Source organism: Dipodomys spectabilis, unplaced genomic scaffold (assembly GCF_019054845.1).
Source record: "Dipodomys spectabilis isolate Male_0828 unplaced genomic scaffold, ASM1905484v1 ptg000148l, whole genome shotgun sequence".
In the NCBI taxonomy this organism is placed as follows: Eukaryota; Metazoa; Chordata; class Mammalia; order Rodentia; family Heteromyidae; genus Dipodomys; species Dipodomys spectabilis.
Window position 1 is genome coordinate 531986 of NW_024870825.1, and position 25496 is coordinate 557481.

The 25496-nt window shown below is 44.6% G+C and overlaps 1 protein-coding gene across 1 annotated transcript; it reads right to left on the reverse strand.

Annotated features, from left to right (window-relative positions):
- Positions 1-538: 538 nt before the first annotated feature.
- Positions 539-22715, reverse strand: Hao2 (hydroxyacid oxidase 2). The gene is made up of 8 exons (XM_042692357.1): positions 22549-22715; positions 12404-12542; positions 9973-10124; positions 8785-9068; positions 6093-6302; positions 2777-2935; positions 2003-2072; positions 539-810 (listed from the first exon to the last, which is right to left on the reverse strand). Exons 1-8 carry the CDS (start codon positions 22553-22555, stop codon positions 755-757), a joined length of 1077 nt encoding a protein of 358 aa, XP_042548291.1. The 5' UTR covers positions 22556-22715; the 3' UTR covers positions 539-754.
- Between the last annotated feature and the right edge of the window lie 2781 nt (positions 22716-25496).

The window sequence follows — 25496 nt, forward strand, 5'->3', positions numbered from 1 at the left end:
CTCTTGGATCAGGACATACATATGCAAAGAGAACCAGGTACTGGTGACTCATGCCTGTAATCCTAGCTACTCAAAAGACTAGATCTCAGGATCTTGGTTCAAAAGCAGCCCTGGCAGGAAAGGCCATGAAACTCTTTATCTCCAATGAACCAGAAGTGGTGCTGTGGCTCAGAGTGGTAGAGTTAGCCTTGAATTCAAAAGCTCAGGGACAGTGCCCCATAACCAACCAAAACATAAAAAATTCAAAACAAAACCACACAATATCCAGAAATGCAAAGAGATTTAAAACAACCATAAAGGTTAATAACCTAGTCACACAGCATATCAGCTACAGTCTCAACAGTCACACCCATCTATATACCTCCAAAGCCTATGTCCTGAATTACCCTGTTTCTCTATTTTTTTTTTATAATGACTATGATTTTTGTTGTAAAATGTATGTCCAGCTCTTCTCTCCAGAGGAAAGTCTCACCATTAGTTCTTATACAGAGATGTATAGGATTTGCAAAACAAACAAACAAAAACCATTTGTCAATCATTCTGTGAACTTTTTGTGATCTTTTATTTTGGAGTAGAGCTTTAGGCAAGACAAATCATACACAAGGAAGCAAGGCCAGAAAGAAGGGGTGCACTGAGGACAGCGAGCGTTGGGAGAGCGGCTGGCATAGGATGTAGAGAGTGAAGGGTGCAGGGACTGTGCTCTTGATAGGATGGGGTTCAGCAGGCCAGCATCATGTATCATATTGTGGATTTCTTACAACTTGGAGAGCTGAATCAGGTCCCGGTTGATCTCAGCAACTGATCGGCAGCCTAAAACAGCCACTGAGTTAAAAGGCTCATTTTCCCCATTTCCTAGCACCATGCAGTTAAAAACAAGCCTTTGATCTTGGTGCTTATCTGATAAAATGCAAGACCAGGGTGAATAATTTTGTCCTGATTGTATTGGGAATTATTTTAAGGCCCTATGTCTACATCACATTTTAATCCAGTTATCTCAAAATGTCAGAGTAGAAACATAAAAAAAATTCCTTAGCATTTTTAACAACCAACTTCTACGTGCTTTAGTAATCCTTGACCTTTAGCTCCATTCTGATAAGGAACAGGGCCAATGGAAAGCATCTGCTAGGGAGAAATGGGTTCAAGGGTGGCACAGGAGATAGTGTGAACACTCCATTCAGCAACTGCCTCTGGCAAGTTCTGCCAGAGGAAATGATCCTTCTTTGCTAGGAGATCTTAAATAAGACACAAAGCTAAGTCTGTAGCAGAGATTGAAGAGTCACAGCAGACAAGAAATGAGCCAGGAGAAAGCAGAGTATGGGGCTGGAGAGTTGTAGATCCCAGAAGACTGTGTGCTGTCCTCAGGGATAAGGATAAAACAACATAGAAACAAGCTGTGTGATATTGAACTGGAAGGTCTTTCCGTTTCTACAATGCAGGGACCTTAATAACATAATATTAACAAAGTGTATTCTTCACCAAGGTTCTAGCTGAAAGTCCTTTCTTAAAAATAACTTGAACTGGAATGAATAGGAAGGCAGAAAGGGAGACAGTCTATAATTCAAAGTCACTTAGAAGAAACAGGAATTGAGAGCAAGGGTTGATTTTTCCAAGAAATGGCAGTGTTTATTTATTTATTTTGCCAGTCGTAAGGCTTGAACTCAGGGCCTGGGCACTGTCCCTGAGCTTCTTTTGATCAAGGCTAGCACTCTACCACTTGAGCCACAGTGCCACTTCAGCTTTTTCTGTGTATGTGGTACTGAGGAATTGAACCCAGTGCTTCATGCATGTGAGGCAAGCACTCTACCACTAAGCCACATTCCCCGCCCACAGCAGTGATTTTTGAGGCAAGTTTTGAGTTTCCATTGGCAGAGAATACTGCTTGATCTTTGTCTGGGACCTTTCTTCCCTGTTTTGGGGATGGCCACTAGGCCAGGTAAAGGCTGGTTGGATGGAAGGGCTGCTTCCTTGGAAGCTCTCACTCAGGAAAAAATTAAGAACTTACCTGTAAGGGCCATAGACGTGTGGAACTCATCTTTTAAAATATTCAAAACTTCTGCAACACCTTTTTCACCCTGCTCTCAAGACAGAAAATGCGTAAGGGAAGGAAAAAACAAACAAAAGTCTTGAAGGCACATTCTGATTATTTGTCAAATATGAATATATATATATATATGAGAGAGAGGGAGAGAGTGCTGTGATAGGGAGGCCAGAGATCTACAAAAAGCAGTTCCGTTGGAAGCCAGGCACCGGTGGCTCACGCCTGTAACCCTAGCTACTCAGGAGGCAGAGATCTGAGGATCACGGTTCAGCCAGCCTGGGCAGGAAAAGTCTGTGAGACTCTTCAATAAACCACTCAAAACCAGAAGTGGCCCTGTGGTAGGAGTGCTTGCCTTGCATGCATGAGGCCCTGGGTTCAATTCCGCAGTACCACATAAGCAGAAAAAGCCAGAAGTGGCGCTGTGGCTCAAGTGGTAGAGCGCTCGCCTTGAGCTGAAGAGCTGAGGGACAGCGCCCAGGCCCAGAGTTCTGGCCCCATGACCGACAAAAAAAAAAAAAAAAAATCAGTTCCATTGGGAAGAAAGAAAAGCAAAGAAAAAGGTAAGGGTGAGAGCTGTGGAATGTTTGTGGGTCAAGAGAGAGGAGCTGTGGTGGGAGTAATTATCCTTCAGGTACCTTGGGGGAAAAAATGGCTACATTGGAGGGTGAACCACAGAAAAGCCTGGAACAAAGGAGAAGCTGGAGATCTTGCCATCTATCCCCACTCAGCCCCTCTCACCTTGCAGGCAAGGCCCCACAGGATCGGCCTCCCAAGAAAAATGCACTTAGCCCCAAGGGCCAGGGCTTTCAACACATCGTTGCCAGTTCGAACTCCACCGTCCAGGTATACTTCCACTCTCCCTTTGACAGCGGCTGCCACTTCTGCCAGGGCGTCAATCTGAAAGAGAGAGAGGTGTGCAGCCACCAGGTATGATATGTTGACTCTGGTGCGAGGGCCTGAGAAAGTGGGAGAGGAAGTATGGGCCAAGGCTAGGCCCAAGGCTGCTGCAGCTCATCAAGGCAGAAACCTCAGTCCTGAGGCCCAGGAGAGTCTCTGGACTCCACCTCCTGCCATTTTCAGCTTCACCTCCAGTCCAGATTCTTGCTGACTTGTATTTCAGTGTGTATGTGCCAGTACTGGGGGCTTAATCTCGGGGCCTGGGCACTGTCCTTGCCTTTTTCATTCAAGGCTAGTGCTTAAGTCACAGGTCCATTTCTGGCTTTCTTCGGGTGAATTAGGGATAAGGGTCTCATGGGATTTTCCCAACCAGGCTCAGATCTCAGCCTCCTGTAGCAAGGATTACAGGCATGACTCACTAGTCCCTTTGCTGACTTTTAAAGCCTTTTAAGTTTCTTTCTGAAGAAATGCTTGATTTCTCTGCTATCCTGATAGAAATATTTTCCATCTATAATGCTCATTTTAATAGGAAAGAACATGTTGGCCTTTAATTTTCTTCTACTATTTCTGTTTCTAGGGTGGCATAGTTAGAAATTTCCTCCCTACTTGGGCTCTCAAAGTTTCTTTTCTTTTCTTTTTGTCTCCCTTTTAGCAAAAGAAGTATGGCAGCCAGGGCCATCTTGAGGAACTAGGCCACACGTTATTCCTTACCCTACCTCCAGTGACCAGTTAGTTCCTGAAATGGAGATAGGAATGTGGCAACAGCATTGTGAAAGTGGAATCTAAGCCTTTCAAGGACAAAAATCAAAGCAGTTGATGATTGCTTTGGCTTGGATTTGGGAACTGAGGCCGAGTGGCCTTGACTCTTCCAAGGCAGCTGCTTCCACACCATTATCTTGACACTTTAAAGTAGGTGACAGGAGCCTCTGGGGTGGGGGGGGCCTTGGAGGCAGGAGTTTCAGCAGGGAGTTATGAACTGCCTCAGTCTTCTGGAATGCTCTGAGGAAGGCACTGGAGAACAGTGGAAATTGAACCCTTGGAGCCTTCTTCCTCTGTGTGTGTGTGTGTGCGTGTGCGTGTGCGTGTGTGTGTGTGTGTGTGTGTGTGTGTGTGTGTCGGTACTAGGGCTTGAATTCGCCCTGGGCACTGTCCCTTCGCTTTTCGACTCAAGGCTGGTGTTCTACCACTTGAGCCATAATTCCACTTCTGGACTATTTTGGTGGTTCATTGGAGATAAGAGTCTTACGAACGGGGCTGGGAAGGTGGCTCAGTGGTAGAGCACTTGCCTTGCATGCCTGAAGCCCTGGATTCGATTCCTCAGCACCATATAAGCAAAAAGAAAAAAGCCGGAAGTGGTGCTGTGGCTCAAGTGGTAGGGTGCTAGCCTTGAGCTAAAGAGCTGAGGGACAGCACCCAGGCCCAGAGTTCAGGCCCCATGACTGGATCCCCCCCCCCCCCCCAAAAAAAAGAGTCTCACGAACTTTCTTGTCTAGGCTGGCTTCGGACTGAGATCCTTAGATCTCAGCCTCCTGAGTAGCTAGGAAGACAGGTGTGAGTCATTGGCTCCTGGCTTTTTGGCAGTATACCTCATTAGCTTTAGACTAATCCTTATCCTTTCCCAAATAACTTGGCTCCTGGAGAGGAACCTACTGCTTGTTGCTCTCATTAGGAGAATTCGCCTGCCTCTTTCTCCACATATTATTCAAACATCCTAAGGAAGCAGGCCCTGCTAAATTGACAAATGGCAGCTTGATGCTTATTATATAGTCTTGATCTTGGTTTTCTTCCAAAAGCCTTTCTTCTACTGTGATTGCTGCTTTCTGTTCCTATCTGGTGAGTGCTTTGGGACCACTCACAGCTGGCCCAGCAGTTTTGCCTTCTCTGATCTGCCTGTTATTGGGTGTATGGGAAAGGACATGGTGAGCATCTTTCAGCCGCTTTCCCTCATCTCCAGTCATGGGACATGTGTGGGGATGGGAAATGGGCAGCCTAACCATTCCCTTCAATCCAGCCCTTGCCAGGGAGAGACGGTAAGGATGTCCACGGCTCTCCGCATGGCCTGCTGTTCACTTCACCTTTTCTCCACTAGCAAGTGCATGGGAGGAGGAGAGCAGTGGTCATCGCTAAGTGTCACAGGCTGGGGAATGTCCCCGTGGGCTACTGTAGCATTCCAACTGCTTTGGAAGAGTTGTCTTCAATAGGTGATTGGGAATGTACTAAGGATTTTTAACTTTATAAGAATAGTCACTGAAATACTGTTGAAAATAGTAAAAGAAAAAGCCAGGTGTAGTGGCATATATCTGTATCCCAAGAGGCAAAGGAAGAAGGATTGAAAATTTGAGACCATCCTGGCTTACAGAGCAATACCTTGGAGAGAAAGGGTGGAGGCAAGGAAGGAGGGAAAGAAACAGAGCGAAAGACCAGAGGAATGCAGCTATCTAACAACAGGAAGTTGATATAAATTGTCCACTCATAAGACACATCATTAAAGCTAAAAGAGGCACATGTTGAAGCAAAAAGATATTCCTAATACATTTTTAAATGAAAAAGAAGGGAATTCTAAAATAACTACCCATAGTTTTTTAAGTGGGAAAAGGTTATGTTTGGATTAACAAATACCGATATATTGACATTTGTGATAGTGATGAGATTAGGGAGTGATTTTTTTTTTTACCTTTTTGCTTATGTGTATTTTATAATTTATCTGAAGTGAATATAAATTTATGAGTTAGGGAAGCAAATGATATATAAGTTGTTACAGATTCATTAGCATCTCTGGTTCCCCCTTGAATGAGTTATTCATTAGCAAAGTGAAGCCCTGCTTCTTTCTGGCACCAGTCAGAAGGTTACATGAGGTTCCAGCGATTGAAGCAGGCCTCCACTGGAGCTGGGCAGGGCCTGAGGCTTCTGTTCTACCTCGACCTCTTATTATCTATTGTGAATGTGGACAAGTTACTTGACCTCAGCCTGAGCCCCAGCCTCCCCATTTGGCTCAGATGGAGGGGTGAGACACAGATAGCCCGGTGCACCCTGGCCTATTCTCCACGACTGACTGTCCCCAGAGGCAGCCGGTGGTGCTGGAGAGAAGATCCCGCAAGGCACTAGGGTGTGGACACACTGCACTCCTGGCCTCTCCCCTCTGAGCCCCACCACTTACTGAAGCAGGAACTTCATCAAGCTGCCTCCCTCCGTGATTGGAAACAAAGATGCCTTGGACCTTGTGCTCCACTGCTAACTCCGCATCCTCTCTTGTCAGGATCCCTTTAAGGATGATGGGTAGTCGAGTGATATTCTGAAGCCAAAGGATTTGATCCCAGCAGAAGCGTGTGCTCATGGACGTCAGCAGAGCGGAAGACTTAGGGTTTGTCTGTGGGAAATAAGAAGGTAACTCTTAGGACTACTTGGCCCATTGCAAAGATGAGATACATTCTGGGATGTTACTTATCAGCTTAAAATGAAGAGAACAAAGCTGGGTGCCTGTGGCTCAAGCCTGTCATCCTAGCTACTCAGGAGGCTGAGATCTGAGGATCACAGTTCAAAGCCAGCCAGGGCAGGAAAGTAGGTGAGATTCTAATCTCCAATAAACCATCAGAAAAACCAGAAATGGCACTGTGGCTCATGTGGTAGAGAGCTAGCCTTGAGCTGAAGAGCTGAGGGACAGCACCCAGTTCAAGCCCCACAACTGGAAAAAAAAATCAAGAATTGGTGGCTCATGCCTGTAATCCTATCTACTCAGGAAGGCTGAGATCTGAGGATGCTGGTTCAAAGCTAGCCTGGGCAGATAAATCTAAAAGACTCTTTTCCAGTTAACCAGCAAAATGCTAGAAGTGGAGGTGAGACTCAGGTGGTATAGCACCAAAGTGAGCAAATAAGCTAGGGAAGAGCATGAGGCCTTGGATTTAAGCTCCAGTAGCAGTGTGCGCGCACGTGTGCGCACGCGCGCACACACACACACACACACACACACACACACACAAAGTGAAACAAAATCAAACACTACATCCTGGGAAAAATCTGTATAAAGGAATTCCTACTATCGTTAATATTTGTTTATAATCATATCCTTGCTCCATAATTATGCCAAAATCTAGAGGTACAAAGATGGGTACAACAGAATCTATAATTTAGAAGAATTTGGAGTTTAGTATGTGAGATGAATAAACAAAAGTATTCATAGGCCATTTAAAAGGGTTTTTTTAAGTTGTTTTTGTCTGTTGTGGGCCTTGAACTTAGGGCCTGGGCTCTGTCCCTGAGCTCTTTTGTTCAAGGCTAGCACTTTACTACTTTGAGCCACAGCTCTACTTCTGGCTTTTGAGTGGCTAATTGGAGATAAAGTCTCATAGGGACTTTTCTGCCTGGGTTGGCTTTGAACTTCAAGCCTCAGATCTCAGCCTCCTGAGTAGCTAGGATTACAGGTGTAAGCCACGGCACTTGGCTCATTTAAAAATTTTTACCACACTTTGTTTTTTGTTTAATCAAGTATACAAAGGACTTTCAGTTTAATAAGCCAACTCATGTGTACAGGGCTTCCATCATCATGTAATAATATACATAGACACACATACATACATTGAATATTACGATTATATTTCTCTACCTCCACTCTTCTTATTCATCTGCCTCTTTCCCGACTGCCTTAGTAAGTCCTATCTTTCAACTTCCTGCTTTCATTTTGTTTAACTGCACTGCCTGTTAAGTGTTCAAAAGAGTTCTACCTTGGGAATCTTGCTTCTACAGGTACCATCATCATTTAGTCAGTTTGATTGTGTATGTCTATTTATGGCCTGTCTATTGACCTGGTCTGGTTGAGATATGCACAGGCTAGTAAGACCTACACAATACTTCAAGAATTGTAACCCATATATTATCAAATATATACCATTGGTTCACAAAGGGCACGGCATGAGCCTTGCAGTCACTCAGCCCCTGGAAGCTGGAGGAACATGATGGAGACCAGTCGGTGGTGAAGAGCTGTTGAGTATCTTGCCAGAGACCCCACAGTTGCCCAATGGCTGAAAACATTGTCACCTCTATCTCTATTGAAGCTTAGGGATCTCTACGCTACCCTGGCATCCTCTCTGGGGCACGCCACTCCTTTCAACCTTAGCATTTTAAAGGAGTAGTTACTTCCTTCAAAAGAGATGTGCTGTGGCTCTCTTGTGTTTCCAGGGCTGAGTTTTAAGGGCACAGCAATGTTGATCGCTTGGTTTTCAGGGACACAGGGCCGGGCCTGGGTGATTGGCTTGACTTGCCACACACCTGGGCTGGGCTGGGAGCTCCTCTTTGCCAGCCGGTGATGCATGTGTGCCCCTTCGACATGATCGCTCTGTAAATATGCCTCTAAGGGGAAAAGCTAAGAAGAAAATGTATTTCGTTTACTCCCCAGACTTTTCCCTTTTCTCAGTGTGTGGCCCAAACACCCTTGGTGACAGGTTGGGCAGATCCACGGGTGACAAGATTAAATTCTACTTATGGGGGGCCCAGGAACCAGACCTGCTTTTTTTGGGGGGGGGTCCGGTTGTGGGTACTGAACTCTGGGCCTGGGCGCTGTCCCTCAGCTCTTCAGCTCAAGTCTAGCGCCCTACCACTTGAGCCACAGCACCACTTCCGGCTTTTTTCTTTTTGCTTATGTGGTGCTGAGGAATCGAACCCAGGGCCTCATGCATGCAAGGCAAGTGCTCTACCACTGAGCCACCTTCCCAGCCCCAGATCTGCTTTTTGAACTGCTCCATGCCCAGTGTCTGGAAGGGGTAGATATTCACTAAGTACCTGTGGACATGAGCAAGGAAAGGAAGGGGAAAGAATTTGCCTTCCTTAGCGCCTGCTCTTGAGTCTAGTGTACTTCCTACCTTATCAGGAGATTGGAAATTCTTTGGCGTTAAGTTCCCCCTCAAATGTATTTGGTTTCTCAGGTCTTGGCGCCTTTTGCCAAGGATGGGGCTATCCACAGTGACCACCAAAGCTTTGAAGCCTAGAGATTCTGCCCTCTGGACCAGCTGTCTGTTCAGCTGCCAGTCTGATTGCACAGAGAGTTGGAACCACCGTAGTCCTCTGGGAGCAGCAGCCACAATGTCTTCCATAGTGTGGCTGGAGTAGGTGCTGGTGACATAGCAGATGTTGGCTGCCTGGGCGGCTGCAAGGCAAAGGACAGGCCTCTCTCAGGGTGAAGGGCAGAGGCGTAGGGGCTGAGCGGCTTTGAGGAGCCTGTGCTGTGCGCCTGTGCTGTGCAGGCGCAGATGGAGCTTCCCTCCCGTGGGGCAGAGGCCGGAGATGACTCAGTGAGCCGGAGAAGCTGTTCAGGGCCCCTTCTCTCTCCCCTGCCTTACAAGCCTTGTCTGAGACAAGCAGAAAAGGTCAGATAAGCTGATGTTAGGTGAAATGAACTCCAAGATAAGTATTCAAATGTTTTTTTCTTTCAGGTGATTGTTTCTAACATATTTATAAGATGATTTCTTGTTGCTTTGCATGTCCCTCCCCCACGGTATAACCCCTGCTTTCACAGTATATTTGATGTTGGTATAATTTGTGGAGGGGAAGGGAAAAAACAAATCGTTTAAATAGGGTTACAGGTGGACCCATTGCAACAATGAGATGTACAAGTCCTTATGTCGAAAAACAAACTTTACAACTTTGGGGAGGGGCAGTGTGGGGGATGGTTGGGAGATGGGAAGGGATGGGAAGGGGAAACAAAGGAGGAGGCAACCATGCTTGATAAGAAATGTACTCATTATCTTGCCCATGTAATTGTAACCCCTCTGTATGGTATTTTCACAATAAAAAAAAATGCTCTCCATGTAATTCCCTAGACGAGGTCAGGTTCAGACAGGAAAGCCAACTTAGGCATTCCTTAGGGAAACACAGGGGAATTAGAGGAGGGGGAGTGTCATTCCAGTGGGTAGAATAAGCAGACGGGATTAGAAGAGTGCTGGAAGCTTTCTCTTTCCCACTTTGCTTTCTAGGCTCCCACTAGGCTCCTGAGAAAGAAATTTTGGAGCTTCTGCTGCTGCCCCGAGGGAGATCCGGCATCCTTGCCCTACCTCGGGCTGTGCTCACTTCTCCATCATGCCAGGCGATACAGTGGAAGGCTGTGGGTGAGATGCAAATGGGGGCGCTGATCTCTTCCCCCTGGATGGTGGTCCTGGTGTCCACCTCTGACACATCTCTCAGGTACCTGGGACGGAGACGGATTCTGCACGAGACAAGAAGTTCTGTCAGAAGAGTTTGCTTCCCATCACGGCAGTGTAGTCTTAGAGCTAGGGACCCCCAATTCCTGGTACAGGTCTACACTACGATTAGTGTTTCTACGGATGGGTTTCAAAGGCCTGGCTGGTCCTGTGAAAGCACGGTTGGCTGACATAGGGAGTGTAGGCCCAGCAGAAGATGCTGTTCCCAGGAGCTGTGCCCTCTGAGCAGCCAGCGCCCACCCTAGGCCTCATCTGGCAAAAGGAGTTCATGTCTTTGAGTGCTGTTTTCCTCCCTTAGACACCTTGATTGAGGAGTCAAAACAAGGACTAGAAAGGAAAGGTAGGCAGAAAGTATAGGCCCTTTTGCTCCCTGGTGCCCAGAAAGTAAGGGAAGGTCACCCAAAGAGAACAAATCCCAGAAAATGCCCATGGTTGGTTTTTTGTTTGTTTGTTTGTTTTTTCCCGGTGGTCATTTAAATAATGCCTTAGAAACAGGAAGGCGAGTTCACAGTCAGTGTGTGCAGTACGATTTTTAAGTCAAATGAACACTGAGCCTCAAAATCCAAAAACACTTGCATAAAATGCAATTTCTGTACATAAATTCAGAGTTTCTGCAAATGAGAATAAATGAACGAATAAATGAGCTTAGGAGTGAGCTGAGAGAAGTGCAGTTTTTCCAAGTGTTTTGAAGACAACTGTGATAAAGCATTTAAGACAGGAAGGCACACAGTGACTTGTGCCTTTGGGGACCCAGTTTTCCATTTTCTCCTGGCTTCTTCATCGGTCAGTAAACTTTGTATGTGAAGGACCAAGCACTGTGGATCACACAGTCTTACAGTCTGTAACATAAAAGCAGCATAGCAAAAGTAAGTGACTAAGTGGTTGTGCTCTGATAACACTTTTTGTCTAGATACTGAAATTCACCGCTCATATATTAGTCTTGTGCATGTAATGGTAAGTCAGTCAGCAGATGACATAGATGGTTCCATGAGAGTCTATCATCCAGTGATAATGTGTAGCCTTCCTAACTTGTCCATACTTTTGGTTCACACAATTATAGCATTCTCTATCAGTGCAATTCCCAGAACATATACTGGTCACTGAGTGATACACGACTAATTAATAATTTCATTAATTATTTTGGCCAGTACTGGAGTTTAAACTCAGGACCTCTCAATCTTTTTTTCTGTTTGTTGTTGCTGTTGTTAACAGCTGGTGCTCTACCACCTAAGCCATGCCTCTGACGGCTTCTTCCTTTTTTTTTTTTTTGCTAGTTCAGTGGAGATAATAGTCTCTAAGATTTGTTTTCCCAGGCAGGCTTTGAACCTTTCTTCTCAGATCTCAGGCTCCTAAGTAGTTAGGATTATAAGCATGAGCTGTAGACACCAAGGACATGACTATTTTTTTAATCCTTTTTTCTTTTTCTTTTTTTTTACTTTTTACAATGACCATTTAAAAATAACAATCCATCCATGGCATGTGCCCTATATAAAATTTAGGTAATTGGTTAGAGGTGATCCATAGCTATGGTTGGCCTGACCTATGCTCTATCCCGTGTGTGTGTGTGTGTGTGTGTGTGTGTGTGTGTGTGTGTGTGTGTGTGCGCGCGCGCGCGCCAGACTTGGCAACTTGGTTTGGGCACTGTCCCTTAACTTTCTTGCTCAAGGCTAGCATTCTACCACTGAGCTCCATTTCTGGTTTTTTGGTGGTTAACTGAGATAAGAATCTCACAGAGTTTCCTGCCTGGTCTGGCTTTGAACCATGATCCTCACATCTCAGCCTCCTAGATAGCTAGGATTGCAGGTGTCAACCAGCAGTGCCTGGCTCTATCCCTGCTTTTATTTCCTTGAATCAATCTTCTATCAACTTCATATTGTCTCTAAACCCAAGTCCTCTCTCTTAGCTTACATTTTTTCTTCCCAGGCAGGAGCTTAGGAGAGTTGGGCATATGTACCAAGCTTCTTTTGTGTGTCTAGTCACAGGTCTTCCTGGAACTCTTCTCTCTCTCTCCCTCTCCACCTCCCTCCTTCTCACTCTCTCTCTCTTTCCCACTCTCTCTCTCTCCCTCTCTTCCCCCCCCCACCTTTCATTGCAAAGTTTCTGGAATGCTTCTAAGATGAATTATCTCTGTCCATTGTCTGTCCACTCCCTCACTAGTATCCCTCCAAGATAAAAGGAGGGACCTCCATTATCGCATCTAGAGCATTCTGTACTCTTCAGAGGCAGAAACAAGGACAAACAATGCATGTTGGCTTGACAATACAAAGGATATAGAAGACCGAGCTTTTTAAATGCTGCTATGTTGTCTTGCATGGTGATGCCTTCATCCGCAGCTCCTTCAATAAAATCCCAGGACGACTTCGGCAGCTGCTCCCGGGCTTGTGCCTGAAAGTCAGTCAGACACACCAGGGGCATTTCCGGACCTTCGAAAACAAAGCCCAGGAAGAAGATTTCAGATGCAGACTTGAGAGGAAGTGGGAGGGTGCCTCATTCCAAGTTGTTTGGCTGCAGCTCTCAGCCACAGGTGTTCTTTAAGGTAATGGTGCTACCCATAAGATGCTGATCCCCAAGTCCGGAGTTCTGCGTTCTCATGCTCCATTCCTAAATTGTCACCTTTGGGTCTTTGGAGTGTCGCCTACCCCACCCTCTGCTCTGCACACGTTGCCACCAATATAGTTGAGCCCTGCCTCCTCTTAAGAGATGATTACCAGAAAAGGCATTGTTGTCTCTAGCCTCCATATTCACTTCCTGCCTCCTCTTTTCCAGCTGCCTGAGTTCTTCCTAAGATATCAGCCTGTGGATACCCTTAGTCCTTCCATGTGACCATTTCTCACTTGTAGCCTTGGGGACCTGCTTCCCTGGCTTCACATTTGGTGGCATTTCCTTGGAGTGGTCATTCAAGTCACCATGTGGAAAACTGGGACCAGAACTGATCCTAGCAAGACTTCCCGGGACCCTCTGGATGCCTGAAGTACCTGGGCTGGAGGTGACATGGTAGGGGGTAGGTGACATTTTGTCAGTCCTTGGATGGCCCTTTGGGCAGGTTGCTTAATGTAATTAGGGGGCCCAATTACCCTCACCTATGTCTTTGTAATATCAGCTATTTTTGAGACCAAGAAAACAGAATATGTTACTCGCATTTGTTCCCGTCCACAATCTGAGCTCAGTAGGTCTTGAGCTCGAAGCTTCTGATACAACTGCCCCCAGAAATAGGAAAGAGGACAAAGCTTGGGGTCACCAATATGTTTCCCCAGTTGGAGCAAGAACAGTGAGATCAGCTGCTCTGAGAAAGCTGTAGCAACTGGTTAGATTCAGTCACAGCATGCAGAAAGGCTGTCAAAAGTTCATAGTTGTAGCCAACTTGGAGAGGAGGCAGCCGTGTGAAAATCAGCCCAAGTCAGAAGAAATGAAGTAACTTTCTGTGTATGTGTGTGTGTGTGTATACACATATATACACACATATATACACACATATGTGTACACACACACACACATACACACTGGTACTTGGGTCTGGCATTCTTGCTCAGGTTTCCCCTGCATGCCTGGCATTCTTACCCCTCAACCCAGGTCTGCAGTTCAAGCTTTGCTACTTATATGGAGATAAGAGTTTAGAGGACTTGTCTGTCAGCGTAGGCTTTGAACTATGTCCCTTGGATCTCAGCCTCTTAAATAGCTCATCTGCTCTTCTAGTAGAAAAGTGTTTTTCTCTTTTTGGCGCTCTTCTTCTGAGGGTAGGCTATGGGGTTTGGCTTGTCTAATGGTCAAGGAGGCAGAAGGGCCAAATGATATGGAGGCTGCTGGAATCTTGGCTGGGGAAGAGATGGGGTAGAACTAGCATTCAGAGTCAAGCTGGAATCTGGTGAGGCTGTACAGTAAGTAGCCCAGGATCCCATCTAAGGGGCGCAAAGAAAGACCGCAGAGCGAGAGGATGTGTGGGGTCTGGAGGGAGGGGAGGAGGGGGCGTTTGGACCATAGTCACAGAACTCACAAGAACCATGTTCAGGATGGGCAAGAAATGACTGAGTCTGGATCTGACAGAGTATGGCAGTCAGACCTAATGTAATTGATTCTTACACAACCTTTGAAGGGTCACTGGATGGTTCCAATTAATGAGTCATGGCAATTTCTTACTTATAAATCTGCATACATAAAAGGGTTAATACAGTAAAATCTGAGAATATTATTTTCTGAAAGACCTGCCTTTAAGGTCAGACCTTGGTCTGTCTCTTAAAAAAAATGTAGATTTCAGCCAAACTCCAACTATTTCCTGATTTGTACTCAGCATCTGCTTTCCTCTGGGGGTAAGATTGTGTTACAAAGGGTGATTTGATGACTGTCCTTCAGCACAAGTCTCTTAACCTTGAGGCATGAATGAGCTTCTCTGTAGATATCTTTGTGCATGTTGGCACATCTCCACACAGGGAGAAATGAACGGTCCTTGTGGGGGAGGACTCTTCTACCTTGTCTCCTACAGATCTTGCCCCTTAGCCTTTCTCCCATTGCTAGTCTGGCCTTGCATCTCTCCACCCTATTAAATCCTAACTCTCCACTGAGAACTGTGAATTTTCTTAGTGAAGTATCAAAGCTGCTTTGCACCCTGAGCTTCAAGATAGCATGTGACACAGAATTGCTGTTCCTACGTGCTTGGATTTAACATTCTCTCTGACACAGGGGATGAGAGTCCTCCATTAGGCACAGGTTACACACTTGCAGAAATGCTCTTCTGTATATTTCTAGCAGAGAAATTACTAGTGCTGTCTAGTATGAAATTTATGGCTTAGTCTCATTCATGATTATCTGCCTAGAATAGTGTGAATTGCATAATTGGAAAGCTGCTTGCTAATGAAACATCCATCTCAAAATCCTTAAATAAAGCAAAATAGCTCACTTGTATACTTAAAAAAATCTTTTGTTTTCCTGTGAAATGGAGATATTTGAGTTAATGGGGTATTAATCTCTGTACTTTGCACTTGAAATAAATGAGGCCTAGGAAATAAACAGTTTGTGAAAGATGAAAAAGTAAATGATCACACAGATGATTCTAGATCTGTAAATTATTACAGGGATGGTTTTAAGAATTGTTACAGGGATGGTTCTAGAGCGGTATTTTATAGCCTCTAAATAGGTATGTTTTCCACTTTCAGTTTAATAGTAAATAGCCAAATAGATAGTTCATGTAAATTGCATGTTATATTTTAAAGAATTTTTTAAGATTAAAATACCATTGTGGGGCTGGGAAGGTGGCTCAGTGGTAGAGTGCTTGCCTAGCATGCGTGAAGCCCTGGGTTTGATTCCTCAGTACCACATACACAGAAAAAGCCAGAACTAGTGCTGTGGCTCAAGGGGTAGAGTGCTAGCCTTGAGCAAAAGAAGCTCAGGGACAGTGCCTAGACCCTGAGTTCAAGCCCCACGACTGGCAAAAAAAAATGCCATTGTGCATTTTTACAACGTAAGTAGAGTACTTAGAATACTTTGTCAATGATTCTAAGTAAAGGAACAATATAAAACTTAGAGTTGAAGAGGAACTCTATATTGTTTAAAGCTCTTCCTAATGTTTGGAGGGAAGATCCTATAATAATACGCTCTTATATATTCTCATTTTATTTCATTTGTTTCTGTATTTTTATCTTCATCTTTACTACTCTGTCTAAGAGGAAGATGAGAAAGTAATTAAGTTTGTACACTAAGTGCTAGATCATATTATTTTAGGAATTAGCTCATTGAACCTCTTCAGGCTTTTTGTTTTAAGGTTAAGTGGACAAGGACAATTAACAAGCCAATGAGAAGAGAGCAAAAATCCAAGAGCAAAGGTATTTGGGAGAGCCTGTTAGTAATCTTTTTTTTTTTTTCTGTTTGTTTTCATTCTTTAGGTTTTATTTTCCTAATATAGCTTGTTTTGTCTTTTTTTTTTTATTGTAAAGATACTATACAGAGGGTTACAGTTGCACGAGTGAGGTAATGAGTACACTTCCTCTTGAACATTGTTACCCCCTCCATTGTTTTCCCCCTACCATCCCCTCCCTCCCTCCCTTCCCCGAGGTTCTTTTTTTTTTTTTTTTTGATTGTGATTAAGTGATTACATAATTTCCGGAAATTCACAGTATTGTGGAATAATGATGCTCATTTAAAGTCACAAGTTCATTCTAACTTTCCTGGAGCAAATTGTCTATCAGTCTGTAATATATAACGGTGTTCACATGTTATATACCATATATGTGATCAGCAGCATGGGGATATTTAGTAGTGGTTCAACCAGATAAGTGGGAGTTCTTTGTTTCTTAAGTCCTGTTAGTTTTGTCATATCACCTAACATTTTGGATTTAGCATCCACTTATCAGGGAGACCATGTACTGTTTGTCTCTTCGTTCTTGGCTAACCTCGCTCAACATGATTCCTTCTAGCTCCATCCATTTCCCTGCAAATGCCATTATTTTGTCATTTCTAATGGCTGCATAATATTCCATTGTGTATAGATACCACAATTTTTGGATCCATTCATCTGTGGTGGGGCATCTAGGTTGTTTCCATATCCTAGCTATTGTGAACAGTGCTGCAATAAACATGGAGGTGCACATGTCCTTGTGCATTGGTCCCTGTTGTTCAGGGTAGATGCCTAGAAGTGGTATGACTGGGTCGTAAGGGAGGTCAATCTTTAGCTTTCTAAGGACCCTCTAGACTGCTTTCCAAAGTGGTTGTATAAGTGTACATTCCCACCAGCAGTGTAATAGGGTTCCTCTTTCTCCACATCCCCTCCAGCATTTGTCGTTGGCTGATTTGTGGATGTGGGACATTCTGATTGGGGTAAGGTGGTATCTCAGGGTTGTCTTTATTTGCATTTCCTTCACCACCAGGGATGATGAACATTTCCTCATGTGTTTCTTTGCCATTTTTATTTCTTCATTTGAGAAGTCCCTCTTTAGTTCCCTTGCCCATTTAGTAATTGATTTGTTAGGTTTGGGAGGGATTAGTTTCTTGAGTTCCCTGTATATAAAGGATGTTAACCCCTTGTCTGATATATTGCTGGTAAATATTTTTTCCCAATTCGTTGGTTGTCTTTCTAGCTTAGTTGCGATAGATTTAGCTGTGCAGAAGCTTTTTATTTTAAGGTAGTCCCATTTGTCGAGTCTCTCTCCAACTTGTGACCCTGGGACTCTGTTCAGGAAGTTCCTTCCTGTGCCTATTAGTTCAAGTGCCTCTCCTACTCTGTCCTGCAGTAGTTTCAGAGATTCAAGTTTAATGTTAAGGTCTTTAATCCATTTTGAGTTGATGTTGGTGCATGGTGATAGGCTGGGGTCCACTTTTAGTTTTCTGCATGTGGCTGCCCAGTTTTCCCAGCACCAGCGGTTGAAGAGGCTGTGTTTCTTCCATTGTATGTCTTTGGCTCCTTTGTTGAATATCAGCTGGCTGTAGGCCTGTGGATTTATTTCTGGATCTTCTATTCTGTTCCATTGGTCTTCGGGTCTGTTTTTGTGCCAGTACCATGCTGTCTTTGTTATTATAGCTCTGTAGTAGAGTTTGAAGTTCGGCATGGATAGCCCTCCCATATTGTCTTTATCCCCTAGAATTGTTTTGGCTATTCTAGGTCTTTTGTTGTTCCATATAAATTTTTGGACTGTTTTCTGTATTTCAGTGATGTACATCATTGGGATTTTAATAGGAATTGCATTGAATTTGTATATTAGTTTTGGAAGTATTACCATCTTTACTATATTAAGTCGGCCTATCCAGGAGCATGGGAGGTCTTTCCATTTCCTAGTGTCTTCTGCAATTTCTTTCTTTAACTTTTTATAGTTCTCATTAAATAGTTCTTTTACCTCTTTGGTTAGGTTAATTCCTAAATATTTCATTTTTTGGGAGGTTATTGTGAATGGGGTTGCTCCCTTTATTTCCCTCTCTTCCTGTGCGTTATCAGTGTATAGGAAGGCAACTGATTTTTGTGGGTTTATTTTGTATCCTGCTATTTTGCCGAAGTGATTTATGATTTCTAAGAGTTTGGGGATGGAGTTTTTGGGATCGTGGAGGTATAGTATCATGTTGTCTGCAAAAAGGGATAGTTTAACTTCTTCTTTCCCTATGCGGATCCCTTTAATGTCTTTTTCTTGCCTTATTGCCCTGGCTAAGGGTTCTAAGACTATATTGAAGAGGAGTGGAGACAGTGGGCATCCTTGCCTTGTTCCTGATTTTAGGAGAATTGGTTGTAGCTTTTCCCCATTAAGTATAATATTGGCTATTGGTCTGTCATAAATGGCTTTTATTGTTTTAAGAAATGTTCCTTCTATTCCTATTTTCTCCAGAGCTTTTAGCATGAATGAATGTTGAATTTTATCAAAGGCCTTTTCTGCATCTGTGGCGATAATCATGTGATTCTTGACCTTGGCTCTGTTGATATGTTGGATTGTATTTATTGACTTACGTATGTTAAACCATCCCTGTGGCCTGTTAGTAATCTGAGATCCCAAAGTGTCCATGGCTGAGGCCTCAGAAAGAGCAGACAGGCATTTTGCAGGAGATTGCACTGTGGTCCTCAGTCCCGGTTGCTGAGGTTAGACATCTAGTCATTTTCTTTTGAAAATTTCTTGTGATGCAAGCTGGTATCACTTGAGTAACGCTGGGCTCTCAGAGTGTATTTGTAGGATGACCTTGGAGATATCCTGTGGGAAATGTCAGGGGACACAGGATGACAAGGTCTCCCTCCCTCTGATGCCATCTAAAGATGCCGTTGTTTAAAGTTATGGGATGTGTCCTTCAAGACCTTCTGGCTTGGCTTGTAAAAGCATCAAGTTTCTCCATGGAATATCAGAGATAATACTGAGGCCCAGTTTGAGAGATTAGACTGTTCAAGGTTGGCTGAAAAAGCCTTCTTAAATCCTTCTATTATGACAGCTCTCGTGCACTTGGAGAGATAGTGGCTGCAGGTGGTCAAGCCATGGCAGAGCAAGGGCAGCTTATCGGAGAAGCGATTGGAACAGGGGGCTTTGGCAATGGCTGCGGTGCCGGCTGGGAGGAGAAGGGGCTCGTTGCTTCAGTGTCCTTGTGAGCTGCCACACGAGCCACAGTGAGATGGGGACTCCCAGGGAGACCCAAAACTAGGGGGACGAGGGAAGGGAAGTGGTGGACCTGGCTTCCCGGCTCAGTCCTGAGAGTAAAAGTGGGACCAGGGTGTTCTGACTTTGGGGTGGCCAAAGAAACCAAGGGTTACTTTTTTATTTTTGAGAGTGTGGGTCTGGCAGATGCTGCAAGTGCCCAGTTGAAATCTGTGAGAAGTTGGGCGCCCGTGGCTTACACCTGTCATCCTAGCTGCTTGGGAGGCTGAGATCTGAGAATTGTGGTTCAAAGCTAGCCAGGGCAGGGAAGTCCATGAGACTCTTATCTCCAATGAACCACCAGAAAATCACAAGTGGCACTGTGGCTCAAACAGTAGAACACTAGACTTGAGCTGAAGAGCTGAGGGACAGCACCCAGGCCCAGAGTTCAAGCCCCATGACCCCCCTCCCTCCCTCCCCCCACACTCAAAGGTGTGAGAACTGATTCTTGATTCTTTCAGCCCAGGATCAACTCTGGTCTCTGGCTTGAGCCTTCTTTCTCTCTGTGTGTGTGTGTGTGTGTGTGTGTGTGTGTGTGTGTGTGATATTGGGTATTGAGCTCAGGGGCTTCTTGTTGCTAGGCAGGTGCTCTACCCTTGAATCACCACCCCTCCAGCCCTTTTTAACCCCTGGTTATTTTTCAGATAGGCTTTCACTCCCCCTGACCCCCTCCCTGGCCCATGATCCTCCTATTTATACTTCCCATGGTAGCTAAGATGACAGGTGCCACCACCACACACAGCGTTTTCTGTTGAGATGGTGTCTCAGGAACTTTTTTTTTTTTTTTTTTTTTTTTTGCGCAGGCAGATCCTTCTGAACTTGGTGGCTAGGATTATAGTAGCTAGGATTAAAGGTGTGAGCCACTGTACCCAACTTCATGTTTGGGTCCCTCAGAACTGCTGGTTTGGTGGTAAGAGGTGGATGCAGCATTTCTCCTCGGGGAGGAGCCTGTGCACCGTGGTTCTAGAACACTCATCCTGGCACTACTGTGATCTGCAGAGGCTGGTAGTGCTCATTCTCCTGGCTCCTCAGGCCACCATGACCACAGAGCCTCTGTCAGGACTGGAACACCATTCAACGCTCAAGTTGATTACATGAGACACAGGGAGCGTGGCCTGAGTTTGATGGCAGAATGAACACATGAACCAGCTCCTGGCCTCCAGACTCCAAGGTCTTTCTAAAAGGGCATGCAACCCTCACGGTTACTGTGGTAGGCTGGCAATGTAATGGGAATGAGCTGCTCCTGGCTCGAGAGCAAGCTTCTTAGCAAAGGCCTGAGATGTCTAGAGACACGGCTTTTCTATGCTGCATTTCATTGTTAAACCCTCCCGTGGGGCTTTGAACTCTGCTTTGTCACAATCAGCAAAGGGCCTGAGCTTGAAGGTGGATGTACAGAAAATACTCCCTCTGTTCCACCTGTGAACGGGTACTTGTGGCTGCCAGAGTCAGGGGTGGAAGAGAGACTGGCACTTACTAGTTACATTGGCAGGGACAAGCTCCATCTCATTAGAAAAGCTACAGGTCTTCCTCATTTCCATGTAATCCACATGCAAGTTGAAAGCCACAAGAAATGAACCTGTAGTCTCTGTAGTCTGTAGTCTCAGCAGGGGAGTTACATGCTTTGTAACCAGTGCATTTAAGGTTAGTTGCCAACCACTGGCTGGGTGCCTCAGCCTGCCTTGGTAATTCCACAGCCTGGGAGTCTTCTTTTAAGCTCTTCTTGCTCTGGGCTGCTACCTCGGCCTGAGTAGGAACTGTTGGAAAAGCCACATCCCTATTTCCCTTTAATCAGAGAACAAGTGTTCTTAGAGCACCCGCTGGCCGTGCTAGCAGCCTAGCCAGTCACAATGCAGTCTCTCTCTCTCTCTCTCTCTCTCTCTCTCTCTCTCTCACACACACACACACACACACACACACACACACGAGGCCTCTTCCCCAGCTGCAGTGTCTAAACTGCTGACCGATTTTTGTCAGGGAAATCTTTCCCACTCCTTCTCTCCTTTCCCTAATTTCTCCCATTCCCTTCCCTCTCTATTTGTAAAACATTTGCTACATAGTGTGTTATGTCAAGAGCAACAAGAACAATTAGTCACATGACACCGAGGAAATACCATGAAAGGAAGGAAAGCTCACTCAGAGGCAGCTGAGGATTTACTTGTATGTCCACAGAACTCTTTTTTTTTTTGGGTCCGGTCGTGGGGCCTGAACTCTGGGCCTGGGTGCTGTCCCTCAGCTCTTCAGCTCAAGGCTAGCGCTCTACCACTTGAGCCATAGCGCTACTTCCGGCTTTTTTCTTTTTGCTTATGTGGTGCTGGGGAATCGAACCTAGGGCCTTAGGCATGCAAGGCAAGCGCTCTACCACTGAGCCACCTTCCCAGCCCCAGTCCACAGAACTCTTTTGGTCTTATTAAGATTGCTAGTCTCCCTCATTCATGAGATGGAAAATAAACAACCACATAATTTTTGTGGTCTTCAGTGTGAGGTAATGGCAATTTGCCTTGGACATTTGTGTTAAGTGTGCCAGTTTTCTAGCACTCTGAAGCGATTGTGTCTTGCCTAGGAATGCTGCCACAATTTTAACAGCATGGGAAACCATGTTCTGAGGTCCAAACAAATGATGTCCCAGTATAATCTGAGGCCTGGAACATGTAAGTTCTGTGCGTTCTCTAGAGTGTCGGACACAAGGAGGCATGGAAGCCAGCAGTCCTACTGTGTTCGGAAGCGTTGGACATTTTCTGATTCTCTTAAGCAGAGAGATGTTTCTGTTATGCAAAGAATCTTAAAGACAGCATAAAGACATCTTTCTATGGCTAATAATAATGACAATAAAATCACAAACATTTATCCTTTCCCTTAAAACTAATGTTTTAACCCTTGTTGTAATCCCCAAACATAAATCTTATTATCTCACATTCACAGATGAAATTGGGGTTTACATAATTTGCTCAGTATCACACAGTAATGTATCTGTTAGGCATTATAAAAAACAAACTAACTGGGTGCTATGACAGAAGAGTGTATAACAGATTTGCCAAGCACCTCAGAGGTTTGGAATGTCACCGTCACATGCAGCTTTTCTCTTCCTTCAACAAAATCACAACTCAATCAGAAAGTAAAAAAACAAAACCAATACCAAAAAAAAAAATCCCATCTTGTTTATCTTGTCATTAAATAATAACCTCTTAAATATTGTTCTTAACTGCTGACCAAACATTGTTTCGCATGAAAGTCCATTTGCTCACAAGAATCAAGTGAACTTAAAAGGTAAACAGTTCAATCACTTTATCGATATAATAATGAAAACTGAGACAATCCAAGTAAATTAGTCCAGCTGAGGTCTGACCTGGCATCCCGACTCACTCGGACAGCAATGTGAGATCGGTGTGTTCTCTGCTGTGGTAGGAAGAGCTGCCAATGTGTGCCAGATCCAGGCTCCTGAAACCAAGGCCACTGAGTTGTGCACCCTGTGAGACACTGAATCCCTCACCCTGTTATTTGCTTAGAGTTGAATGTGCAAATAGATACCAGAAATTACACACAGTCCCGGAACTCCATTCTTTTTATTACAAATTGTCCAAAGTCCAAAGTGCTCCAAAATCTAGGGCATTTGCCAGGCGTTGGTGGCTCAGGCCCTTCTAATCCTAGCCAGTCAGGAGGCTGAAATCTAAGGATAAAGGTTCAAAGTCAACACAGGCAGGAAAATCTGTGTGACTTATTTCCAATTAACCACTAAAAAACCCAAAGTAGAGCTGTGGCTCAATAGTAGATCGCTACCCTTGAACAAAAAAGTTAAGACAGAATGCCCTGACCCTGAGTTCAAACCCAGTTGAAAAATTTAGAAGTGTTGAGTGTCAATAATACTCCAAATGGAAAATTCCACCCCTGACTTAGGGTAGTAGACTGTGGACAAAATGCTAAAAGTGCATTTTTAGCTACATAAAATTACCTCTAGGCTATATGTATAAGGCATATAGGTACAAAACTTAGTTGGTTGTCGATATGGGCATCGTGTACACTCCGACTCATTATGCATCTACACATACTCTCAAATCGGAAAGAATCAGAAATCCCCATATGTCTGGTCTTAAGTAGTTTGAATACCTCTACTAATGTCAGATCTTATAGCTGAAGCTTGATCTAGCAGCACTAATCAGGTCAGTAGCAGGAGAGACAAGAAAGGAACAGATAGGTTATCAGGGAAACCATGTCTCTCTGCCTTCCTCCTGGTGTCTCTGATTATGGCCAGGTCCCAGTGAATTTCTGAAGTCATTTCTGTCCATCGACACATGCTCCAAAAAGCAGGAATGGTGAAGGGAGACCTTGGAGTGGAGAAAATTGACCCTCTTAAGCTTTGTGATTTGGTGATCACAGACTCAAATCTTCCAGATGATGATTCCACTAACAAATAATTTCTGGAAGGAGAACATATTCCATAGTCCCCTGATAGTCGTATAATGTTTCTAGGTAATGGTTCTATGCCATATGTAAGATAGATTGTCAAAGAAATGGCAGACCCTTTATCATTCTTCCTGATCATGGATTCATTTCCATCTGAGTCTCTGAAAGCTGCAGCATGATTTTAATAAGTTGACAATAGAATAATTCAGGCCCAAGTGTCAGATTTGCCCAAACATTTATCTAAGTAAATGTCATAAATAAGTGTTCTCCCTCAGCATGGTGGAGGCAGGGAGTCAGCCTCCAGGCTTCCAGTGTTTCCCATTTGGTTAAAGGCAGACAGGGTCACACAACCAGTTCTGACTGAGGTGCTGGGTATGGGAGAGGCAAGTGCTTGTTCTTGGACAAGATTTGAGGGCCAGATGAGCCTCAGCACAGATTTGAGGCAAAGATGGTTTGAGCTCCCAGATCACCATTGGGGAAGGAGTAGCCCTGGATGTTAGCTATATGTTAACCTGCCAGGGTTGCAGAGTTTCTTTTCTACTACAGCATGGCCTAATCTAGCTGTCTACTGCCTGTAGGCCTCTGCTATATCCTAGGGATGAGACCAAAGCCCTGCATCTTACTGGTCTCCTCTCTAGAAGCTGACAGTCAAAGGTAATCAATAGCTTGGTTGACAGGACTGAGTAGAACAGGCATGTTTCCTGGGGAGAGTTGAGTATTTCCTGTGGCCTCTCGGCTGGTACACACACATGATGTTCATTTGTGTGAGCTGCAATTCTCAGCCATCTGTAAAATGAGGACATCACTCTCTGTCTTGGGACTTCATGAGAACGGAAGGCTCTCGTAAATGCAGACTCTCGAAGTGGTTCAGAGTGAAGACTTTGGAAACTTTCCTTTCTGGGAGGAAGCAGAAGATTATAAGAAACTTTTCTTCCCTCTTTGGTCCCATTTCCACATTTGGTACCATTCATCTGTTATCTGCCTTTATACCAGCACCACCCTGTTTTGATGACTGTTTTTGTTCCTCCAAAGTGATCTTTACCTAGTTCCAAATAAGAAAAATATCCCCAGAGAAACTTCAAATTGATAACTACTAACATCTCTGCTCTTCTTTGGTCCCCACTGGTTTGTGTCCAGGAAGCAGTGGTTCAGGGAATTAATGTATAGATCACTAAGGGTGAGGAGGGTGTCTTTTAGATTTTCAGAATCTTTTCAAACAAACATTTGGACTCATTTTTTGCTCCCACAGATGTGCATTATGTGTTCTGTCATGTTATTCTCAGGATTAACTCTTCTAGACTGAACCGTCTCTATCTTTAGTTTCTCTGACACCAAAGTTCTTCAACTGGTGACCAAATACCCCCTACAGTCATTCTCCATGTTTAAGCCACACAGTCTTGCTCACTTATCAAAGAGTAGTCAGCAGGTAGACATGGAAATGGGTGGTTTCAGGTAGAGAATGAGAAAGGCAATGGAGCAGCATTCCTAGGGGGAGGTGAGGATTTGGGGAAGAGCAGACACAGCTCCGGAGGCCTGAGCAGGTCACCAGCGAGGCCCTGACAGGTCTGTCTGTGGCATACTCCTCTACAGCCAGCCAGGTACACTGGAGAGGATGCAGTCAGAGAGGAGGAAGAGTCATTAACGTTTTTGAGTGGAGACATGATTTGGCGATGTAGGACACAGGCTGATATGTGCACACTGAAGAAAGAAAAAGAAAAAGGATGGTAATCACACTCATGGTCCTGGGATGCTGGGTGGAGAGTTGGAGGATGGGGTATCACTGAAGATTGCTAATTAATTTCCATTTTTTTCCCCAGGATGTTTTCTTCTTCTCCTGTCCTAGTTTTGTCTGTTGTGCCGCAGCCAGTATGTGTGTCTGGCACACTAGGCACA